At 35.8% G+C, this 21,832-nt stretch overlaps 2 protein-coding genes and 1 non-coding gene across 4 annotated transcripts; 1 reads left to right on the top strand and 2 right to left on the bottom strand.

Moving 5' to 3' along the window:
• The first annotated feature begins 1,161 nt into the window (after positions 1-1,161).
• On the top strand, positions 1,162-7,224 carry LOC137726074 (acetolactate synthase small subunit 2, chloroplastic). Of its 2 annotated transcripts, XM_088693823.1 has the most exons (13): positions 1,250-1,683; positions 2,381-2,594; positions 2,676-2,759; positions 3,212-3,280; positions 3,933-4,016; positions 4,491-4,643; positions 4,956-5,042; positions 5,226-5,330; positions 5,422-5,544; positions 6,107-6,259; positions 6,454-6,519; positions 6,640-6,767; positions 6,854-7,224. In XM_088693823.1, exons 1-12 carry the CDS (start codon positions 1,466-1,468, stop codon positions 6,721-6,723), a joined length of 1,440 nt encoding a protein of 479 aa, XP_088549949.1. In that variant the 5' UTR covers positions 1,250-1,465; the 3' UTR covers positions 6,724-6,767; positions 6,854-7,224. The 2 variants fall into 2 exon arrangements, with proteins under 2 accessions (XP_068321038.2, XP_088549949.1); XM_068464937.2 differs by having other exon boundaries at positions 1,162-1,683; positions 6,640-7,224.
• Positions 7,225-7,584: 360 nt separating this feature from the next.
• TRNAI-AAU (transfer RNA isoleucine (anticodon AAU)) lies at positions 7,585-7,658 on the bottom strand. Its single transcript has one exon. It is a non-coding gene; the product is annotated as a tRNA-Ile (tRNA).
• Positions 7,659-12,227: 4,569 nt separating this feature from the next.
• On the bottom strand, positions 12,228-12,872 carry LOC148696582 (precursor of CEP14-like). Its single transcript, XM_088693822.1, has one exon. It carries the CDS (start codon positions 12,747-12,749, stop codon positions 12,462-12,464), a length of 288 nt encoding a protein of 95 aa, XP_088549948.1. The 5' UTR covers positions 12,750-12,872; the 3' UTR covers positions 12,228-12,461.
• Positions 12,873-21,832: the final 8,960 nt, after the last annotated feature.

Here is a 21,832-nt window from a genome sequence, read left to right as displayed (position 1 = left end):
TGTGAATTGGTGGTTTAAGGTGATTGGCGGATTTGGTGCAGCAGTTGGTTTCTTGATCTGTGGCGGGAGGCTGACACAATGCCAAGGTGGAAGCTGAATTATATAAGCAACTCAAGAGCACAATGCCTAGGGGGAAAACTGAGTTATACAAGCAACTGAGAGGCTTGGCAGCACAATTGTCCACTGTGGCAGCTACGATTTTGGTTCATAAGATTAAGCTTCCCGTTACAAGTGTTCATGTTTTTTGTCGGATCGTTAGTAGGACTGCAGGAGTCTTCTCGGTGTCTGTACACTCCCCAGCCTATGTGGTGCCCTAAATCTGTCTCAAATTGTTCTATCAATAATTTCACAAATACCACCCAAATAATTTAATTTGATAATTTACCAACAATAAGGGCTTACTTATTAATTAGAGAGGGTGTATCACTTCCATAATTTTTTACCAAACTTTTTATGAAAGAGCATCAAAAGTCATATAAGCAAGCCCCTTTTTAAAGGCATTTTCGTGACCTCACAACCCTAATATAACTTCTCGTAAAAATTGCGCTGATTAAAGCTTATTAGCATAACATAATTGTCGCTGACTCTATTTGGCTTCTGTTATGTTACGAGCTTTTAATAAATGCTATTTTTACCCCAAGTCGTTTATAAATCATGAAATAACAAAACCGCTCTTCATTGGAAAACACAAGTAACGAGACAACATATTTAAAAAAAAATAATGACAATTAATAAAAGTGATACATTCAGCACAAAAAAAAAATTTTTACTACCTATGATGATTGAAAATTCCTTGAGAGATCAAATAGATATTAGAGCACACTCTTGTGTTTGTGCATTTTTGATGAAGTAGATGTTTTTGGATACAAAAATAAAAATATTTTTTATGATAGAAATGTCACGGATTCGAATCGTAAAAATAATCTATTTGCAAAGTATATAAAGCTAGGTACGACAAAATGCCTTTCTGGCTCTTGGAAAGTAAGAAACTTTGTTAACTTGAGGTCTTTCTTCGATATTTTATGACACACTTAAAAGAAGTTGTTAGATTAACTCACAATTTTCTACTGAAAAAAAGGAAGTTCCTAGTCCAATCGTGGGTCCCACGCGATCACTGTGTGGCGAAGGGCCATCGTTGATTCGAATCCACAGTCACCGTTCATCAAAGAGATTCAGAATCTCACGTGCCAAAAGTTGCCAGGTGGCTCCGGAGGTCTTCTTTCTTCGAGATCTCTGCCCGTGGCGTGCTGCGAGTTCAAATCCGATTTAAATTCTTCAACTTATCTCTTAAAAAAAAATTAAAAACTAAAAATAAATCAAGTTGAAAGACCACGTATCACTCAAATAGGTAGGGCATTGGCAGCTCGCAGCGGTTGGGGGTGCCGAAGATTTGACTCGTCTGCTGCACCTTTCTCATTGTATATAACACTTTCGGCCAGCATCTCTCTCTCCAAACAACCAACCAATGGCGGCTGCTGTGTCATCACCGTGCTCCCCTTCACTAGCGGCCCAGAAACCGAGTTTTCGAGTTGATTTCCGGCATGGGTTTTCCACAAGCTTCGATCTTGGCCGCCAGAGGCCGCTCAAATGGAAGAGTTGCGGGCTGAAGAAGCTGGTTGTTTCTGCTAGCACCGGCAATGCTGTTTCTGTCAGTGATTCTGTGCCTTCATTGACTAGTTCTAAGTGAGTACTCTTCGTGATTAAATTTGTTTTTTCTCTAATTTACGTTTCAATTCTTTCTGGGTTTTCCTTGAATGCAATGAAGCTTTCATTTTTTGGTAGTTTTGTGCCCTTTTTGGTTGAAATTTGCTCGCTTTTGTCTTGGGTTGAGCTGAAAATTTGTGGGGTTTTTGCTATTTCAGCTGCTGGATTAAGTGCTTTTGTATAGAATAGAACTGTTTTAACATTGTTATGTTTGTCTTTATTTATTAACATTTAGTGACCAACATATATATTTTTTCCTCAGCGGGTATTGGTTTTGATAATTTAATTGTTCCAACCAATCTGTTTTTATTTATTTATTATTATTTTTTTTTAAAGCTTTGGTAAATCGACTTTGATGGTGACCAGAACCAAATTTTATATTCAATTTTTGAACTTCAGTTAAAAAGAATTAAAAAGAATGTACCAATGGAGTGAAAAACTGATTTGGGAGTTATACTTTTATGGCAAGTGTAGCAAAAGTAAAAAATACAGGCGATGGTTGTGTCAATGAGGAATGATTAGTTCTTCGTTTCTATAGTTTTGGCAACGATGATTTGGAATCCCAGGTCGTGGACCTGGAAGTCTATTTTGATATTTTGTCATGAATGTGCTAGAAATTTTTAATCTGGAAAGACTTTAGGGTGATTTCAAGTTTTCAATTCTAATATGATTTCAGGGTCAAGCGCCATACGATTTCAGTGTTTGTTGGGGATGAGAGTGGAATCATAAACCGAATAGCAGGGGTTTTCGCCAGGAGAGGTTACAATATCGAGTCTCTTGCTGTTGGTTTGAACAAGGACAAGGCTCTTTTTACCATAGTTGTGTCTGGAACTGAAAAGGTTTTGCGACAGGTCGTTGAACAGCTTAACAAGTTGGTGAATGTGATAAAGGTTAGTGGACATCTTTAGTATTTTGTTTAAAACCTTTTGGTAGTTTCTGCATTATCTTCACTTATACTTCTGCTTTATCAGGTTGAAGACATCTCAAGGGAGCCACAAGTAGAACGTGAATTGATGCTTATCAAACTTAATGCGGATCCAAGTACACGTGCAGAGGTAAATTTTGGACCATCCAACCAATATTTGGATAGACCTATTCCTGTTGATACGTTTAAATGATCCACCCTAAGAATAATCATCAGTAATATGAGGTTTTAATTCATCGTGTATGATTCTCTATAGATAATACCAAAATATGTAATTGTTCCACAGAACTTGTTGATTTGTTATACATCCTTGGTTGATCTCTATTATATATACATATCTGATTTTGGGCCCATCAATCACGTGTGTATTAGACTATTAGGCTGTTGTGCTCTGCAATGGTTATGTATTGCAGGCTTCACTGGTGTGGTTACCTTATATTTGTTGCAGGTGATAATTCTTGGAATTAAACCATTAAACTGAAGTTAACTTCTAGTTTGATGGTTATCAGCACTGTTTGAGATGCTCTTTTATCATTTTAGTCATCATTTTACCTGATAATGTTCCTTTGTGTGCATTTTCAGATAATGTGGTTAGTGGACATCTTCAGAGCAAAAATTGTTGATATCTCGGAACAGTCGCTGACAGTTGAGGTGAATTTTGGTCCTTACGCCTCAACTAGTTGTTGCAGTTTGTTGATGTGTTCATTTTAGCACATATACTTAATTGTCTATCCCAGTTTATAACTCAGGTGTCACTTTAGCACATATACTTAATTCTCTGTCCCGGTTTATAACTTAGGCACCCAGGCACCTAAAACCTTACAGATGACGAACTTGTTGAAAATTTTATCTGGAGGATACATTCTGATTAATGAGGCAAAAACCATTACAGTTTGTTATAATGCATTGTGGTATAAAATTATAAAGCAATTATGTCATTTATTTGTTTTCTTATTTTCTCTGATAAAAACAATGCAACAGTTATCTAGAAAAGGAGTATAGTAAGTCACAATGACAATGCGTTATAATATTTTAGAATAATTTCTCAATGTTAGATTAGTTAAACTGGTGAAGCTATGAATTTTGTTTATAATGTGATTTAATCCTACTTCATGAGCAGTTGGTGTCATTTTGTTGTTTGGTTCGCTAAACCTACATATGTAGCTCTAGGAAATTTTATAAATTGTTTTAGCCAATATCCTTTTGCTATACAAAGTATGTGCAAACTTGCAATTTTTGTATGGCCTCTTACAGTGATACTGGTACCAAGTCCATCTATGCTTACAAAATCAGTTCATCTCAGGTTACTGGAGACCCTGGGAAGGTGGTTGCTGTTCAAAGAAACTTAAGCAAGTTTGGAATCAAAGAACTTGCAAGAACTGGAAAGGCAAGTTGTATATTTGCATTCTGATGTTTATGCGTATACAAAGATGTCCATTTATGCATGTGTTAATGGTTGCAACCCTCTAAAACAATGCCATGCAGCGACTCTTATGTGTATGATATCCAATAATTAAACGGTTCTTGAGTGGCCAAAGAACTTGAACTGTCAAGTTGTCCACGACTAACAATATGGAATGGTGCAATGCTTGATTTCTCTTGTACATCTTCTCCCAAAATGCATTTTGAACTTGCAATCAAGTTCTCTGCGTGTTATATGTAAATGCAAGAGGAAGCATTTTTGTCCTTCTCTTTTCAGTTTTCACGTATGTATTTCCATTTATTTTAAACGATGCATATTAGGGTGGTCAGGTAACTATGCTACCGTCTAGAGGTTGACACTTTTTTTCTCTCTCTTCAATCTTTATTGCATTACGCAAGTATCATCTAGTTGAGGTGTTCAATTTGACTCTTCCAACAGATTGCTTTGAGACGAGAAAAGATGGGTGCGACAGCTCCTTTCTGGAGATTTTCTGCAGCTTCTTATCCAGATCTTGAAAAGTCCACGTCTGATGATGACATTGCAGTGAAAGCAAATGGTACACTCAATAGTGATGCTGGTACCGCCTCAAGGGTATATATGTTGTTCTTTTTCTATCGAGCTGATTTCATATGCGCGGTTTATATCTCTGCAGGCATAGTATTTAATTCTGATATATATGGAATCATTTTTAGTAAGGCTGAAAGAGGTTCTCCTATCATATATTGGGTGCCCCATTCACAATACATTCCAGATAATGTTTAGTTATTTATATGCCGCACAACAAAGCATGTTGTCCTCCATTAACTGTTATAATTTACAACGATAACAAGTAGGTGCACAACTTTTACTCTTGCCTTGGCCATTTTGGATTGAACATAATTGAACCTCATTTCATTATTGCAGGGAGATGTTTATCCTGTGGAGCCCTATGATGATTTCCGTTCGAATAAAGTTCTTGATGCTCATTGGGGTGTTCTCTATGATGAAGATGTAAGTTTCTTTACAATATTCAAATCACGTTGTGTTTCACTTTAAGTCCAAATATTGCCTTGTATGAGACACACAAGGTGGAAAAAGTCGATGTATCTGCTTAGGAAGTAGGCTCTAGATACTTAATTCATGTTTGCTTTACTCTACAAATTGAAACCTAACCTGTGCATTCATTATATGCAGTCAAGTGGGGTTCGATCCCACACTTTGTCTATGATTGTGAATGACTCTCCTGGGGTTCTAAACATAGTTACAGGAGTCATATCTCGAAGAGGTTATAACATTCAGGTTTGTTGGTTCTGATCTGTGCTCACTTTTTATATTTGGTATTCTTGGGCCTTTGCTTATGTGATTATTGGATTTCATTTCATACTCCTAGAGCCTAGCTGTGGGGCCCGCAGAAAAGGAGGGCCTTTCTCGCATTACAACGGTTGTTCCCGGTACAGAGGATTCAATTTCCAAGTTGGTTCAGCAACTTCACAAGTTAATAGATCTTCATGAGGTGAGGGTTGCTGAACTTACATGTTCACAAGTTTCTTTTGAGAATTTAGAATATTCATTTTGGGTGATGATTGAGTGATCTATTAAAGAAAACTGAAAATTGTTAGATTTTGGCTATTTGGAAGATTTACAAATTTTGTTCGTAGTTATGGAGTTACAATATTCAATCATACAAATTATATAATCTATTGACAAAGCTCTTACACATTTGAAACTCTGCATGTTCGATTCTAATCACCTTTTGCAAGTTAAATGCCGTTGTTTTGGTAGCAGTCTGATCGATGTGGAAGGTTGGGGTTGATGACTGAAGTAGTACTACGAGTCTACGGCCCAGGATCTATTTTTCCTTTGTTTTTCCCTCTCCATATTTAGATGAACCAAAATATGCTCCTCAGTTATCTTAGTCATTGATAATAGGCAGCCTTGATAATTTGATGCTTACCCAATTCAACATTGATGAGTTAATGAGTTTTAATCTTGAGATGATGAAGTTTTTCCAAGATTATTCTTAAAATAAGATTTGTTCGTGCCTTCATGGATGATAACGCTGGTTGTTTCTCCAGGTTCGGGATATTACTCACTTACCATTTGCTGAGCGAGAGTTGATGTTGATAAAGATTGCTGTGAACGCTACTGCTAGAAGGGATGTTCTTGATATTGCCAGCATTTTCCGTGCTAAAGCTGTTGATGTATCTGATCACACAGTTACCCTTGAGGTTGAGGCCTTGTCCTGCATTACTATGATACTGTCTACATATTGTGATTATTGTTATTATGAATTAGTGTAACAGAATCTGTTGAGAAGTTCTACCTTCGAACAGGATCAATTCCACCGTAATTTTTGTATTTAATTTTACCAATGCTGTTATTGCTAGTCTTACTAATAAAATTTACTCATGATTGTTTTCAGCTTACTGGTGATTTGAATAAAATGGTTGCACTGCAGAAGTTACTAGAACCCTATGGGATTTGTGAGGTTCGTCTTCTCATTCTTTTGTTGGTCTTGTACTGAACAGTTAATTAGCATATAAATTTTCAGGTTTTCACATGAGCTTGGTCCTCGTATCTTAACATTTCTTTCTTCCCCTCCTTGAAGGTTGCACGGACTGGGAGGGTGGCGTTGGAGCGGGAGTCTGGTGTGGATTCCACGTATCTCCGCGGATACCCTCTTCCATTGTAATGCTGAGTTCCTCATCCGCTTCCTATCATGGCTGGCCAGGTTATGTGAGTTTTTTCCGGTCCATTTTGACGAGCTCACTTTGTGCCTATTAGCTATATGACAAGGAATAAAAATCCAGTTTGGCTGTTAGGTCTCAGGAAAGAGTGAATCAACATGCATGGAAGTTCAAGTCTCTGAATGTTTTCTCCTTTTTTCTTTTACTTTACGAGGAGGGATCAACCAACGTCTAACTTGAAGGTCGTTGATAAACCCTGGATGGAGGATCTGACTCCCGCGACCCTTGTATTTGGTAAAGCCGAAGCATTGCGTTCGAGGGTGTTTGAACTTCATGTCCCCATGCTGATTAAGTTAAGAAGCTTGAGTGTACGAGTGTTTTTGTAGGAGTGTTTTAAGACACTGGAGGTTATTCAGTTTGTTTTGTATCAGTGTAACAAACACGTGTGTGAACATCTTAGACGGTCTTCTAATCAAATATAAGGATAGAACAAAACTCTTATTGTTCGTTTTTGCCTGTGAAACAAATGGCATGAGTATTCAGAAGCAAACACAACTGAAATCATTGGAACTCAGCATTGATGCAGAGAAGAAAGGGGAAACCGAGAAAAGAACCCGACTTGTCAAAATCCCAAATGAAAGATGTCAGATTCGACTTTGCTCTCCATGCCGGAGAAATATCGCTGAAACCAATCGACGATAGCCTGAAAAGTGCAACCACAAAAGCTTGGAACACCTAACAGAAGCTAAAAACTTAGCTCGCTTATTCTTTGTCCAAAGTGAAGGGCAAATCCAATTATCCAGGTGAAGAGAAAAAAACAGGACCAACTTCACTGAAAAATAGTAAAAAATGAGACAAAAAAGAAATGGCCCATACAGGTTTCGAACCTGTGACCTTCGCGTTATTAGCACGACGCTCTAACCAGCTGAGCTAATAGGCCGGTTGACGTTCTGTTCGATTTTCTTGTATTTAATTGAACGAAATTTCGGAAATGACGATAGAAATTTCCTAGTTCTATCATTTGAAAAATCATACAGTTACTACCCTTTTGATTACAAATTCTCCTAAAGCTTGTCCACTGGATAAGATCTGAGCGATGGTTGTGGTTGTGGTTGTGGGTGGTTGGGTTGTTGCTGCTAGTGCTTCGATTGGTTGCATTCTACTCTCCAAAAGTATGTGATGCATGCAATCTTAGTTGAATTACACCTCCTTAAATTATTGGTTACAGAAGAAGCCTCTCATCAACTCTTCCCAAAAGCACTTCCATCTTCAAAAGTGCAGTACAATGACAAATCAAATCAAATCAAATCAAATTTGTCCCTACCATGCATGTTGCAACGTGCAACAACAAAAAAGAAGAATTGGTACTTAAAACTCAAAAGCATGTGATTAGGAACTTAATTAGGAAGATAGCCACACTGTGTAACTTTTTTCCGAAGTGATCTTGTGACAGCTTTGCTTTCACGAAACAAACGTGGGCTCAATCTATCAAGAAATTTTTCGGTATGTCAGAAATACAACTTGATACATCAATTGTTATAATACGATTAGTTGAATTTATTTATTTATTTAATTTCTAAGCAATTGTATTATTACTTTTAATGTACCAGGTCGTGTTCCCATAACACTAAAAAAATTCTCCAATCTATCAATTAAACCATTTCATTCACTTTTTCATGAATTTCAAAATCGAAAATGATGGTAGTAAGATGTTGAAATCTTATCATTGACAAAATGAGAAAGAAATGCACATTGACTAGCATATGATTGTGAAATATGAGCTTTTATATCGGCTAAATTCAAGGTTAAAAGTTAGGGTTACAAACAAGAACATGAACATTATGGAGAGAAAACATCTTCGTTAACGAAATTAGTTATCTTATTTCTCCAAAATTTTCATTTATATTCTATGCTAATGTCTATCCAAGAAGTCACGTTATGTACAATATCATTTAGTTGCTCCCATTCCATGCATATAAAAGCCACCGCATATAGCATGCTATTCAGGTCACTACCAAAACTCTAAACGCTATATCATGCACTCCGTCGGTCGGAAACCCTTTTCTTTCTTCTTAACCAGTATATTAATATTTCTCTTAGTTTTGGCACCCATGGCATCTGCAAGTCGAACCTACCCAACACCAAATGTACTGGATTGTAAAAGCCAAGGCGCTTCGGAGACGCCTGCAGCTGTGCCTCGGCTGGTGCTGTTAGATTTGCAGGAGAGGCTAGTGCCTGTTTTTCATCATGTTATTTCTAAGCGTCCTGTCCTGCCTTCTGGTCCAAGTCATAGGAGTAACAAGGCTCCCAATTCCTCAAGGCATTAGTTATTAATTAGTCCATGATTTGCCTCAGTAGTTGTACTAGTTCGCAGTATTTTGCCTGGAAAAATGAGGCCTTGAACTTTTGTGGGTTTCTCCAACCCAAATTGAATGTACCAGGAATATGTCTTGTTCGTACTTGTAGTATAATTTTTTATTTGTAATTTAGATTTTGAACAAATAGTCAGTTATAGGTTCTACAAGACCGACTTGCTCAATTTCAATCTTGTTCAATCTCAGCCGCTAAATAGGCATGTATGAGTGGATTGAACTTGGACGGAGATGCATACCTTTGAGAAAGTAAATTGCATTCCTTTTGCCATTTTTGGTTACTTGGAAGGAATCGAATCTCACACTTTTTATAATCATCTCACCACTCAGACAAATCCCTAAAGCTAAAGTTAATTGGTGTTTGCTTAAGTAAGTTTTTGTACACAAGCGACATTAAAATAGAAGATTTTTACACTAAAAAAATCGATGCATAGATAAACGCTCTTAATAAGTGCAATAAGTCCCTTGCGACATTGTTCAATTAGGTTCACTCACACTACACGTCTTGTACAACCCTAAACTAAAAAGTCAACGCACCAAAATATCCAGAGGTGGCGCTACCCAATGTACGTTGCCACTGTTTAGTCAATGGCCATCAGCGTCTGACAAATATGGGATTTTGGTCTAAATCCACACTTTTCTTTGGTTTTTGTTTTTTCTTATATATTTCGATTATATTAATTTAACTTGAGCAGCACTTGTGCATTATTGATTTGGAAACATAATTAATCTGTATGCCAAAAATCACAAACCAAGTGGAGGCATTTTGGTCCTATGATCAGGTTTAAATTAACGAATGAGTGCGCAGTTTTGTGGATTCCTTGAGTTGGTTTACAAGAGCCAAGAGCCGGTTCGATGTTCTTGAGTCTTGGTTTAGTCATTTTTTACGTTGTATAATCAAATTGAAATTGAGCGAGGTTGTGTAACTCGAGTATTGAGATTATGCACCGATGTTTTAAATTTGATTTTTCTTTCTTCAATATAGGTTTTGAACAAATATTGATCGATGCACTTGAAGTGAACTTAGGTTTGATTTTTTTCTTCTTCATTATCACTTGTATAAAAAATAAAAGAAAACAAAAAACCAAAAACAAAAATTTAACGTTAACAGATAGTTTTTTTTTTTTTTTTTTTTTTAAATTATTTTCCGTAGAAGTGACTATTCTTTCATAAACATGACAACAATTGGGCTGCCAAATTTCGAACTTTGATTTTTCAAAGTTCCTTTCTTTTGGGTCACATTCGAAGAAAGCCAGAAGCAAGAGATGTGAATAGACTTATGAGTGAAACCTGCTTGATCTTTGAATTTAACAAGCCGTGACTTTGAAATTTAAAAGATATTCTTGGAGAAAATAAGAAAGTTGTAGACTCAAATGAATATTGTGCATGCTTATCTGATCCAAGCTCCATAGTCAATCCTGACGATTAGGATAAGAATAATGCTACATAGACTAATTGTTTGTTTGTTTGTTTTTTTTTTTTTTTTTTTTTTTTTTTTGGCAACGGATCATATCATAAAAGTGTTTTTAAATAACTGAAGCGCTTTTGGAGAAATTGATTTTGAGTTCCAAAAATATTTTTTGAAAGAAGCCCCAAATATGTGTTTCTTGCAAGGAGCACTTCAAATGTTTTTTCATGGTAAATTTGGATTTTTACTAAAGATTAATTAAAAAAAGAAAAAAATCACCAGAAGCGCTTTCAATCATTTTAAAAGTACTTATAAACGAACCATAACTTTTAGACTAAATCTGTAAACTATGTGATGCACCACCAAAATAGTTTACAAAAATCACGTCATATAATGATGTGTCACCAATAGAAAATAAGCACGTTAATCAATACTTAAGTAATAATTCAATTACCAACAAATATGTTATTTGATTTGCAAATCTAGTTTAGTATTTAATTTCTCTAGCATTACCCCATCATATAATTTACAAAATATGATTTAAACACATGGTCTCTCTAACATTACCCATAAGAATAATATATACTCATCGTATAGTCTTCCTACTTATTTCTCATTCAATTAATGGATGTGTCTTTGCAAGTGGCACCCTTAGACCTAAATTATATCTTCCTTATGGACGTGATTTCAAAACACGTTTAGTTTATTTGAAAAACACTTCAAAAATTCCCAAATAAAACTATGCACATTATAAATTTTATTATGACAAAAAATGCTATTTGTAAATTTCTACTTGGTCGTGAATGCGAAGGAATAAATTTTTTAGTATGTTCAGAACACGAAATGATACATCACATGTTATCGTATAAGTGAAAAAAAGTTTTATTTTCAAGTGTCTCTTAATTTATATAATGATATGTAATGTATCAATCCATATTTCAAGCACACTTAAAAAACCTCACCAATACGGGAGCCCTATGCCAAATGTCATTTTATTAAAGAGCATCCAACAACTTGTCGGCTTGTGACGGTCCTGCTTCAAAAGCAAGTCCCAAAAACGCGCTTTTGCATTTTCTGTCACTTCTCTTTCACCACCTTTAGAGCCAAATGGCATATACCATTTTATACACTGTCTCTCCACCATTGTTACTATTTATTTACATTTTTTTTCCAACACTAAATGATAATAATTTATTTTAATTCAACTTCCAATGAAAGTCTTATATGTATCCCCACCCAATTAATAAAAGAAAAAAATTCCATTTTAGGAACTTTTTGTTTGTTTTGGTATGATCTATTTGTAGAACTTTGGCAAAGAGACCAAAGTGTTATGCACAACACTTTTTGCTACTTAAATGAACAAGAATTACAGAAACGACTGACGTTAGAACCTCCACCACCCACTTAGAAAAAAGAATTATGGCTTTTATGGAATCATCAAGAATTTGGAGAGCTCTTAAATAGGAGATGCCAAATTTAACCAAATGCAAGTCAAGGTATGAGTTTGATCTCCTTTGCACCCAAAGTTCCGAGTTTGATATCTCAACAAGAAGAAGCCAATAATCCTTGTTCCTCTCTTACCTTTTACTTATATACCATTCTTCATCTGTTTTCCCGTTGAAAATTCGCAGAACGATTTTTCAACGGTGAGATGACAACATATTAAACAAAAAGAAAAGAGGGAAGCCCAAGAATAATAAAAAATATGAACAATGTTACGAATGGGATCTTGTAAAAGCACTGTCTTTATAATATTTAAAGGGATGCAGAGATTATAAAAATGAATCCCAACAAATTAAAGAAAATGAAATAAATAACATCTGCACTGTCTATACATTTTCTCTTCAACTCTTTAAATTTTATACCTAATCAAGCTCCAAAATTGTAGTGATCTATAGAGATTTGAAAACTAATGAAAAAAAATATACGAAACGAATAGTTATGAATGTATAACTGGTACAAATCAATGACCGACGCCGGGGCTGGGAACAGACTGCGCCAGGATCCGATTTTGAACGACGCTAAGATGGCGGGCAATGAGCTTTTCGTTGACGACGACGGCGTGACCCTTCTTGCTTGGGGTAGAAGCTGGCACCTTGCCCTTCGGAAGGGCACTTAGAAACAGAGAAGCCACTTTCTTTTGATTCTCGGCATCGTCCTTTACATCCAAAAGCTTTCTGCTTTCTAGAGTTGACACAGATGAGGCCATTGTCACTAAGAAAATCAGTGCCAAAGCGGTCAGACGAGGCATGGTAGTGAAGAATGTAGAGAGAGAGAGAGAGAGAGAGAGAGTTGAGAGATTTGGGATTGTGGGTTTTGTGTAGGTTGAAGAAATGCTGATGGGGGATTGGTTTCATTGGGTTAGGCCATGTATATATAGTGGTAGGGTTAGAGAGAGAAAGTCGTGTACCCCGTCGCAGCTAGAGAGAGAGAGAGTGGAGCTTCCTGAACAAGTTAGCCGGAGTCTACAGGGACAGGGAGGTGGCCAAGTCAAGATCAAGTTTGAAGAGAGAATCAGGTTAGTCAGAGGAAAGTGCCAATAATGTCATTTCAAACTATGTGGGAGACCAGAGAGAGAGAGAGGAGGCCGCGTGGAGGAATTGGAGACCGGTTTGGTGGGTGTGAGCTAAGCCGCCGGCCATTTTCTCTTCATTTTCTTGGTAATTTTCATTTTTTGGAAACACATGCACCGTCAAATACCAACACCTTCCCTCCAAGTTAATACACCTCGGCTTGGCTCAGGTATAATCAGCCGACACCCGGGGCTAGCCAATTTGTCTTAAATAGGGTATCTTATTTGAGGGTTGATTTTCACTCTCATTTTCTCATTTTGCACTTTTTTATTTAGCGAGCTTTTAAATTGAATGAATCAAAGGAAATAAGTCCGGAATGAGAAAAACCTTGGCTAAAGTTTGCATAGAGATACAAAAAATATGTAATTCAAAAAGTAAACATAAAAATTAAAGTGTAACTGTGCGAGATTAATACTCTTTATTATTTAAATTACAGGTTTCTTCCTTTAAAAAGGCAATTTTATTTGTGATTAATAGAAGTAGATTTAAGTTCATAAGTACTTATCTGATTTTTTTTTATTACACTCGTGATGAATTCAATTCAATGTGAGTTGAGGCATTCAAGTTGCAAGGATTATTACTTCTTTCTTTTATATTGATCATATAATCTCTTCTGGTGCTAATAAATGGCCAATGGAAGTTGGAATACCATCTTAAAGGAAAATTCTTTCACTCCTAAATGCATTAATTAAACCCAATGTTAATTAAAGAGCTAAACCTTTTCAATAGAGCATCCAAAACATCTTCTTAAAAGTTAATTATTTTTCATTTCCTGAACATAGGTTGGCGAGGTATGGAGTAATGGCGGCGCAAGAGCTTATTCAGTTTGAGGAATCTCTGAATTTTATTGTTGATCTTCTGTTAGAGGATCCTCATATTATGTAATTGTAGGGTACGAGACCCAAATGAAAGCACTATATCCTCGCTCTTTGTGTGTGTTCTTTCACCTTTTTATCAAAGAATATTGTACATTTGTCAACAAGAAATAATATTTCTCATTTCTTTAAAACTTAAAAGGGATAACTTTCTTCTTTGCAAAGAAAGCCACGACTAGACATAGTGGATACTTATGTGTTAACGTTGCAAGGACATTTCTATATAAGGAGAACACATTTATTTGAGTGCTGCTTCAATGGGAGAGATTTTTCAATGTGCTTGAAATACTGAACGGTAAGTCACGTTATTATACAATTGATGGAAAGTTTTTATTTTCAAGTATTCCTTCAATTGTATAATTATATATGGTATACCACATCGTATTTTAGGCACATCCAAAAATCTTTCCTTCAATGAAGCCCTCATGTACTATAGTAATTATATTATGAGACTAAGATGTTGCAAGGGTTTATGAAAGGAAGGTAATTTATTTATTCTTAAATCAAGGTAATGAGGTGCGAATAAAATCTACTTCACCATAATCTATACCATAATGTTTATTTAGTAATAGTATAACACAAAGAAAAATATAAAAGTGAAGGTTGTGAAAGCATGGACCTGCCAAGCGAAGCCGAGCCATTTGTTTTGGAAGCAGAAGCTTGGGACTTGGGGGGCGGGGGGTGGGGAGCTCGTGGGTAGGTGGGCATAGTCAAAGCCGTGAAGCTGAAGAGCAAGGAAGATCCAAATGGTCTCTAACAACCCAATTCTTTTTTACGTGGAAATCTCACAGAAGAAAATTGGAAATCTTCGGGAAGAAAAATGGGAACGTGATTCAACGGTCTCACACTCGTGACATCATAAGTTACTAAATTCAAACGTGATTTTCAAGAACTAAAACTGCATCTTAAAATTTTAATTAAAAAGGTATGCTGCTTGAAAATAGTTTTACGGGGCATTAAAAAAAAAAAAAAATACACTACCATCTTTAATACTATAACTAGAATACAAAACCCTCCTAATCAGAATTGAAGACGATGATAAATATTTCGAACAAGGGTTTAACTAAGATGTCTCTTCTAACTAAACCCGACTAATCAGAATTGAAGACGATCATATATTTTTCAAATAAGGGCCAACTCTCAGCACGTAGATGGTGATTCCTTAAAGCAGAGCTGCAACATACGTTTAATTTATTCTTGATTATTTTGGCCATGCATGCATGCATACTGAAATTGAAAGGTGCAAAATATTGACTGAGACTTTTCAGTGCTCTGGAAAGAGAGAACAAACGAACGTGTGCACTGCAAAGCAAAAAAAAAATACCAAATTGGAAACCGATCATAAATAGAATTCAAACTAATAGTACACGTTTAAGTTAATTTAAAGGGTTGGATTTAGCAACAAACAATATACGGTTCAAAATATATGTTAGCTTCTTCTTCAATTGTCAAATGCAGCTCAAACATCAGTTTCATCTTTTTTAGTTTATCTTACAGCCAGTACAACTTGGACTAACCACGTACAAGTCCCCCTTTAACAGCTGTGGCTCAAAGTTGCACGTTTTAGGTGTACGTTTTGTAGTCTGAAATCCCTAGTCATTTTGCATTGCAATTTGCTCTTGTTCCAAATTGTCATGCCATTGTTTGAGGTGAAACAATCATATATAGTTTTAATGTTGTGAGTACGGCCGGTACTCAAACCAAAAATACTTAAAAATAAAGAATAAGTTCAACTTGGTCATTCTAACCGCTATTGTATTGTCTGATACGTGAACGTGACAAGCACGAGAAGTTGTAAACCAATAAATTGTCATATCATTTGTCAAATGGTATTTGAAATTTTTGCCTTTTCTCTCTCAATTTCTTTTATGAGGGAAATTTAATTAGTTGGTCTCAGCAAATGCAAATGGAATATTATTAAATGGCATTCATACCTTATGAGTCACAACATTCTAGCTACTAGATAGACCAAATCATAGAAGTGCCCCATTAAATAAATGTCAAAAAGAAAATGCTTACTTAGATATATCAAATTAGGAAATACATTTTATTTATTTATTTATTTTTTTTCATGTGCTGAAACTTTATGTTGTTTGGTCAGACAATAAACTTTTTGGGCCATGGGAGCAGATAAATCTTCTAATGAAAATACCTGAGCAGCTGACATGGGTGAATGATTTAAGGGTTGTTTTGTTGACGTAGTGCCCTGCACATGCATTTCTTCTTCCTTGGCCCATTCTATGCCGACAATGCAGGAAATTCAGCACCATACTACTGTGACTTCCTCTATCTCTTGCATTTTTGGCTTATGTTTTTCTGCGTAATGTAGGTAGTATCATGCAGATTTGTTTTATGCACAGTAAGGTAGCTAGCATTAAGTCAACAATTTTGATATGGTTTTGTCTGTTATGGGCATGCATAGCCAAATTGGCCATGGGAAACCTCCGTATGTTTCTGGTTTTAATTTATTTTGTAATATTCTTATGGAAGTGGATATTTTTTTTTTAAATTAGGGTTTAGGCAATTGATATTATGGTGTAATAGGAACAGTATTTGAATGGATGCGGAATTGACCTGTTAGTATTCACGTATTAACCTATGTTGAAAAATAATTATTCATTTTAATAATTATTTACTTGCGAAACCCAAATTATTTGCTATAATTTCTGCATATTGAGAATCATGCTTGCCATGAAAAATAATTGCTCTCATATGTATGTGTCGAAATAATGGTTAATTACACTAATACCCCCTGAGGTTTTTCGTGTTTTCACAAAACCCCCTCACGTTTGAAACATAACACTAACACCCATTGAGGTTCTAATTCACTTTCACATAACCCCTTTAGGGCTAACATCACCTTAAAATAATTTCTTAAAGACAATTTTGCCCTAATTATTAATTACTTTATGAAAAATCTTTTATAAATAAATAGAATAAAATTTCCAATTAAAATCTTACATTAAACAATTAAAAGGAAATAAAAGAAAATTGAAGAAATCTTGTTACCTTCTTCATCTAGGCTGTTAATTCATATCCCAATCCTCTTTTCTTAATTGGAAAACCCCTAGCAGAACATCTCTTTCTCCTGTTAAATCCTTTGGGAGTTTCAGACTATGAATGTGGTCGGGTAATTTCTTCCAAGAAGCCAAATCAAGTACTCTTCTCCATGTTTGAAATTAAGGCTTTCTTCCATATCGTTTTCTCATTGAAATTGGTTTCAGTTTGGGTGAACAAGGAGTGAAGGAGGTTGACGAAGAGATGGAGGTAGCGATTTGAGGACAAGAACAGAAAGAAAAAAAAAATTGAGAGAAAGATCCAAAGATGCATAGGTGGCTTTCTATTTTCAGTTTATTTATTTATTTATTTTTATTATTATGGTTAATGTATGTTTTTGAAGTCCAACAAAAAAAAATCTATTTTCTTTATATGGGTTATTATTATATGTATTTTTAAGAAGCCTTTTTTATTTTTTAAAGTAATTAATAATGGGGCAAATTTGTCTTTAAGAAATTATTTTAAGGTAATGTCGGCCCTGAAGGGGTTTTGTGAGAGTGAATTAGAACCTCAAGGGTTGTTAATGTTATGTTTCAAACGTGAGGGAGTTTTGTGAAAACACGATAAACCTCAGGGGATGTTAGTGTAATTAACCCGTCGAAATAATTAGGTGATAATGCTTTGCATGTTCATGTTTTCAATCTGTTCAAATAAAAATATATAAACAAAAACCGATGAAAATTAACAAAGCAGAAGGGTCCTACAAAAACCAAATAAACGGTTCACGAGATATGATATACAAATTAATTAGGAGCAAAAAGAAGTAGACCCATAAGGGTTTGTCACAAGAAAATGCATAACATCTTTTGAATATCCTTCTCTTGAGCTTTGAAGTTTGGACGAATAATATTTTAATCAAATTGATGATTCGTCTAATGGTGTATCGTTTGAGAGTTGTTTGCTGACTTTCGATCTATACAAAACAAATGCAAGTTGATATGGCTGATACCAGCTTTTATCATCTGGCCAACATCATTGATCAGTGCATACAATTTATGACATGTATAGTTGAATGTAAGTTAGTGCATACCAGAAGAAGAGAATGGTGGCATATGTGATTGTCAATTAGACTTATAATATAAATATTGAGTACTATTATTTTGAGAATCTTTCTGATTGGATTGAAACTCAGTTATTTGATAATATGACAGGAGTCTCTAAAACTCGAACTATCTATAATAACTCTTTGAACTAGTTTTTTGGGTGATCCACCCCTTATGTTACCAAAACAAAACGAATGCAAGTTGAGGCTGAATTACAAGGGGCCGATTACCCATGCACTACGGGTTCAAAGTAGACGGAAAATATAATAGATAATGCTCCAAGGTCAAATAATGAAAAATAATTAAGAAATAATATAGTTATTACTCTTCTATATATTGTCACATCCCGGCCCAGGGGATCACTTTCCGGGTCTGCTCCACCACCGTAGCACGATATTGTCCATTTTGGGTCCCGATCACGCCCACACGGTTTTATTGTTGGGAACTCACACGAGAACTTCCTGATGGGTCACCCATCCTAGGAATGCTCTCGCGCGCTACTTTCTTAACTTCGGAGTTCCGATGGAACCCGAAGCCAGTGAGCTTCCAAAAGATCTCGTGCTAGGTAGAGATAGAAATATATATATATATATCACTTCCTGGTAAGATCTTACATATATGATCTTAACACTTCAACTAAAAATAATGTTAAAGAATTTTCACCATTATCTTTAGTCCTGTAGCCCCCTAGGTCTAATTAGCTAATTAATTAACTAGTTAAGTCAAACTTTGTTAATAATGTTACACTACGACTGCAGTCCACGTCTCGCACATATCATTGACCTTAGGCTGCTAACAAAAGATACGACATTGCGATGGAATTATTGGATTCTTTGATCTTTGAATTATTATCCCTGTATTATATTAAATAATCAATTAGTTTAGGTGGTTCTGGTTGCATAATAATACTACAAAATTGATATCTACCCCAAGGCATGTATGTTATAATAATATTCCATGGCATCGGCATTCTGCAGCAGTCCCACGAAACCGCGTACCAACAACTGCTAACAATATTACTTTCTAGCTATGAGATTTATGCCAAAACCTAAACAGCTAATTAACTAAATCCAAAAGATTTAATTCTGGTTCCTCCTTAATTAAGTACTGTACGTCTTAATCAACCATGACTTGTATGTATAAAATTAAGATATACACATACGTACATGCTCACACATACTGAAATACCGTACCCCACAGGAGCCTGCAGCGACGGCCGAGCCAAGTTTGGTTGATTCTCGCCGGCTAAAATATAAAAACAAAACTGAATATACAATCAATTAATATAACGTCATGCAGAAGTCATACATACATACATACATACATACATACATATATATAGACATTGCAACTGTAAGTGCCTCGATCATCAATCATCAATGGCGTCACATATTTCTTAATTATTTGGTGTGTGTGTGTGTGTATGTATATATATATATTTATTTATTTATAGTGGAATATTGATCAAGTTCTTGTGCGAATCTGAGTCAAAATTAATCCCACGGCTGTTCACACTTGTTAGGAATGTTGGCTTTCCTTGCTGCGTTGCTGCTATGGAAATTGATTCGATCTGTTGATACTGGATAACTACAGGAGTCTGGTTAGTTGCAAACTTGCAGGGTGCCATCAATGGTGCCAAAAGTAATTAATCCAAAGAAAAGGTCATGGCCATGTGATCCTGGTTCATCTTATGAAGAAAATTTTCTTCCTAGTTAATACATATATATTGCCACACTTTGCCACGGATACTAGAAAGAGCTCCTATATGCAACATTAGTCAATAGAAGAAATCATGAGAATGTGTACGAAGGAGAAGTTTTCCGAATGACGTGTTTATTTGCTTGGAATTAGTAGATTTATAAATAGAGGATGAATGTGAATCAGTTTAACTATTTAAGAAAAAAAAAGAGACTTAAAATAAATAAACAAATAAAATAAAAGAATTGAAAAAATGAGAAGATTGGTATGACACTACCGATCCCCGCCTGTTCAGTTGATGCCGTACTACAAATCCTAACATGAGGAGTCAGTAGCATCATATCAATCCTCCCATTCTTCAATTTTTTAATTTTTAATTTTTTTTAATTTTGATAACACCAAATTATTGTATTTATGTTATACAAAATGTAATTATCGGTGTAAATCTCTAGGAATTCAAGTTTAAACACTTGAAAAACAATGATATAAAAGTTAAAATTAAAGAATTTTGAATCTAAACAAATGAGTTCAAATACTAGTATATTATACTTACCTCCAACTGCGGTTCCAATGGCGGTGACGTCCACCTGCGCGCAATTGGTGGCTAGTGGCAGGAGTTGGATACACCCTAAAATCACTGGATGCACACTCCTCAGTTCTCCACCAAGATGACAAATTGGAATTTCTCATGGATTACAATATTTTTTTTTTTTTTTTAATTTGGCATTGAAACACTACAACAAAAATGGGCACTGCGCACAATAAATTATCTGTGCCCTTTGAGGCCAAAGAGCCCCAACATATGTACCCATAGACCAATAACAACAGTGCAGCAACTATATTTGTATCCGTGCCCTCTATGGGTGTCACCTTTGATTAGAGGGCACGATATGGCTATTGGTGCTCAAGGGGTTGAGCACAAATAAGGGACACCTGTGTCAGATGACACTTCAAATTCAACTTATGACAATTTTTGTAATTGTGCCCTATGAGTTAAATATTAAAAAAAAAAAATTTAAATAACATCATCGTAACACCTTACAACCTGAAACAAACATTTGAAAACACCAGATCATAATAGGAAAATATTGCTCAGTTTCTCTTCTTGACAGATTAGACTCAACCAAGTAATCAACATTATAAATTAAAGAAAAAAAACAAGGCAACGATTTCAAACGTATATTCTTCCTTTCAGCCATTCATCCTTCAGTGGAGGCGTCTATGCTCCACGCACCATCCTCAGCAGTACCATGCACAACTCCATTCATGCGATTACGACTGCCGCCTGCAGCTACACCAGGGGTTTTAGAATTCGTTTTGGGTCCAAAACAAAATCATTTTCAGCAATTCAAAAGCCCAAAAAAAGCTACAAAGGTAAGGATTCAAAATATACCTTCCTCAGGGCCATTAGGCGGCCGGTGATAGCCTCAAATCAGCCTCAAATTCACGGGCCTCACCGAAAATCTGGAGAATCTCTCCCAAGTTGAAACTGCATCCAACCTTAAACAAATCAGGCATGCAATGCACGAAAACGTTTCTAAACAACCTAAAGAACCTAACTAAGGTGTTTTCAAGACTCACCTATACTGGATTTGACGAAAAATCTCGCCGGAAGGTCAAGCTGTGACGAAGCTCGTCACTTCACCGCGTCGATTTTGGTTTCCAGAAAGCAAAGAGTAATGGGAGTCCGTGGTGACGAGAGGATGAAAGCTGGTGGTTGCCTCGCCAGAGAACGGCAGTTCCCCCGTCGTGTGTCAAGGAAGAAGCCAAGAAGGAGAGAGGAGAGATAGTGGCAGTGTGGTGTTTGGGTGGTGGCAAGGTTCGCCGGAGTGGCGAATGAGGTGGAGATGGTGCTCCAATTTTCTGTGCAATGAGCACAGAGATGATGAAGGATATGACAGAGAATATAGTGGAGAAGTAGAGAGAGTTAGTGAGAGAACGATTGAGTGAAGGAGAGACGGAAGAGTGATGTGTTGAAAAAAAAAAGCCTTTATTGTGTGTGTGTAAATTAATAAATTAAAAAAAAAAAATTCTCTCTCTAACATTTAAAAGGACATTTCAAATTTTTGTAGGCACAATTACATGACA

The sequence above is a fragment of the Pyrus communis genome, chromosome 5 (genome assembly GCF_041283825.1).
Source record: "Pyrus communis isolate YQ-2024b chromosome 5, ASM4128382v1, whole genome shotgun sequence".
Lineage (NCBI taxonomy): Eukaryota > Viridiplantae > Streptophyta > Magnoliopsida > Rosales > Rosaceae > Pyrus > Pyrus communis.
This window is presented reverse-complemented; position numbering and strand designations above follow the sequence as displayed.

What these genes read in the sequence shown, in the direction of transcription:
- LOC137726074 (XM_068464937.2), top strand. Translation starts at nt 1,466, where the DNA reads ATGGCGGCTGCTGTGTCATCACCGTGCTCCCCTTCACTAGCGGCCCAG. An exon ending in ATCCAAGTACACGTGCAGAG is followed by an intron (nt 2,760 to 3,211) that starts GTAAATTTTGGA and finishes GTGCATTTTCAG; the next exon opens with ATAATGTGGTTAGTGGACAT. An exon ending in AGTTAATAGATCTTCATGAG is followed by an intron (nt 5,545 to 6,106) that starts GTGAGGGTTGCT and finishes TTGTTTCTCCAG; the next exon opens with GTTCGGGATATTACTCACTT.
- LOC148696582 (XM_088693822.1), bottom strand. Translation starts at nt 12,749, where the DNA reads ATGCCTCGTCTGACCGCTTTGGCACTGATTTTCTTAGTGACAATGGCC.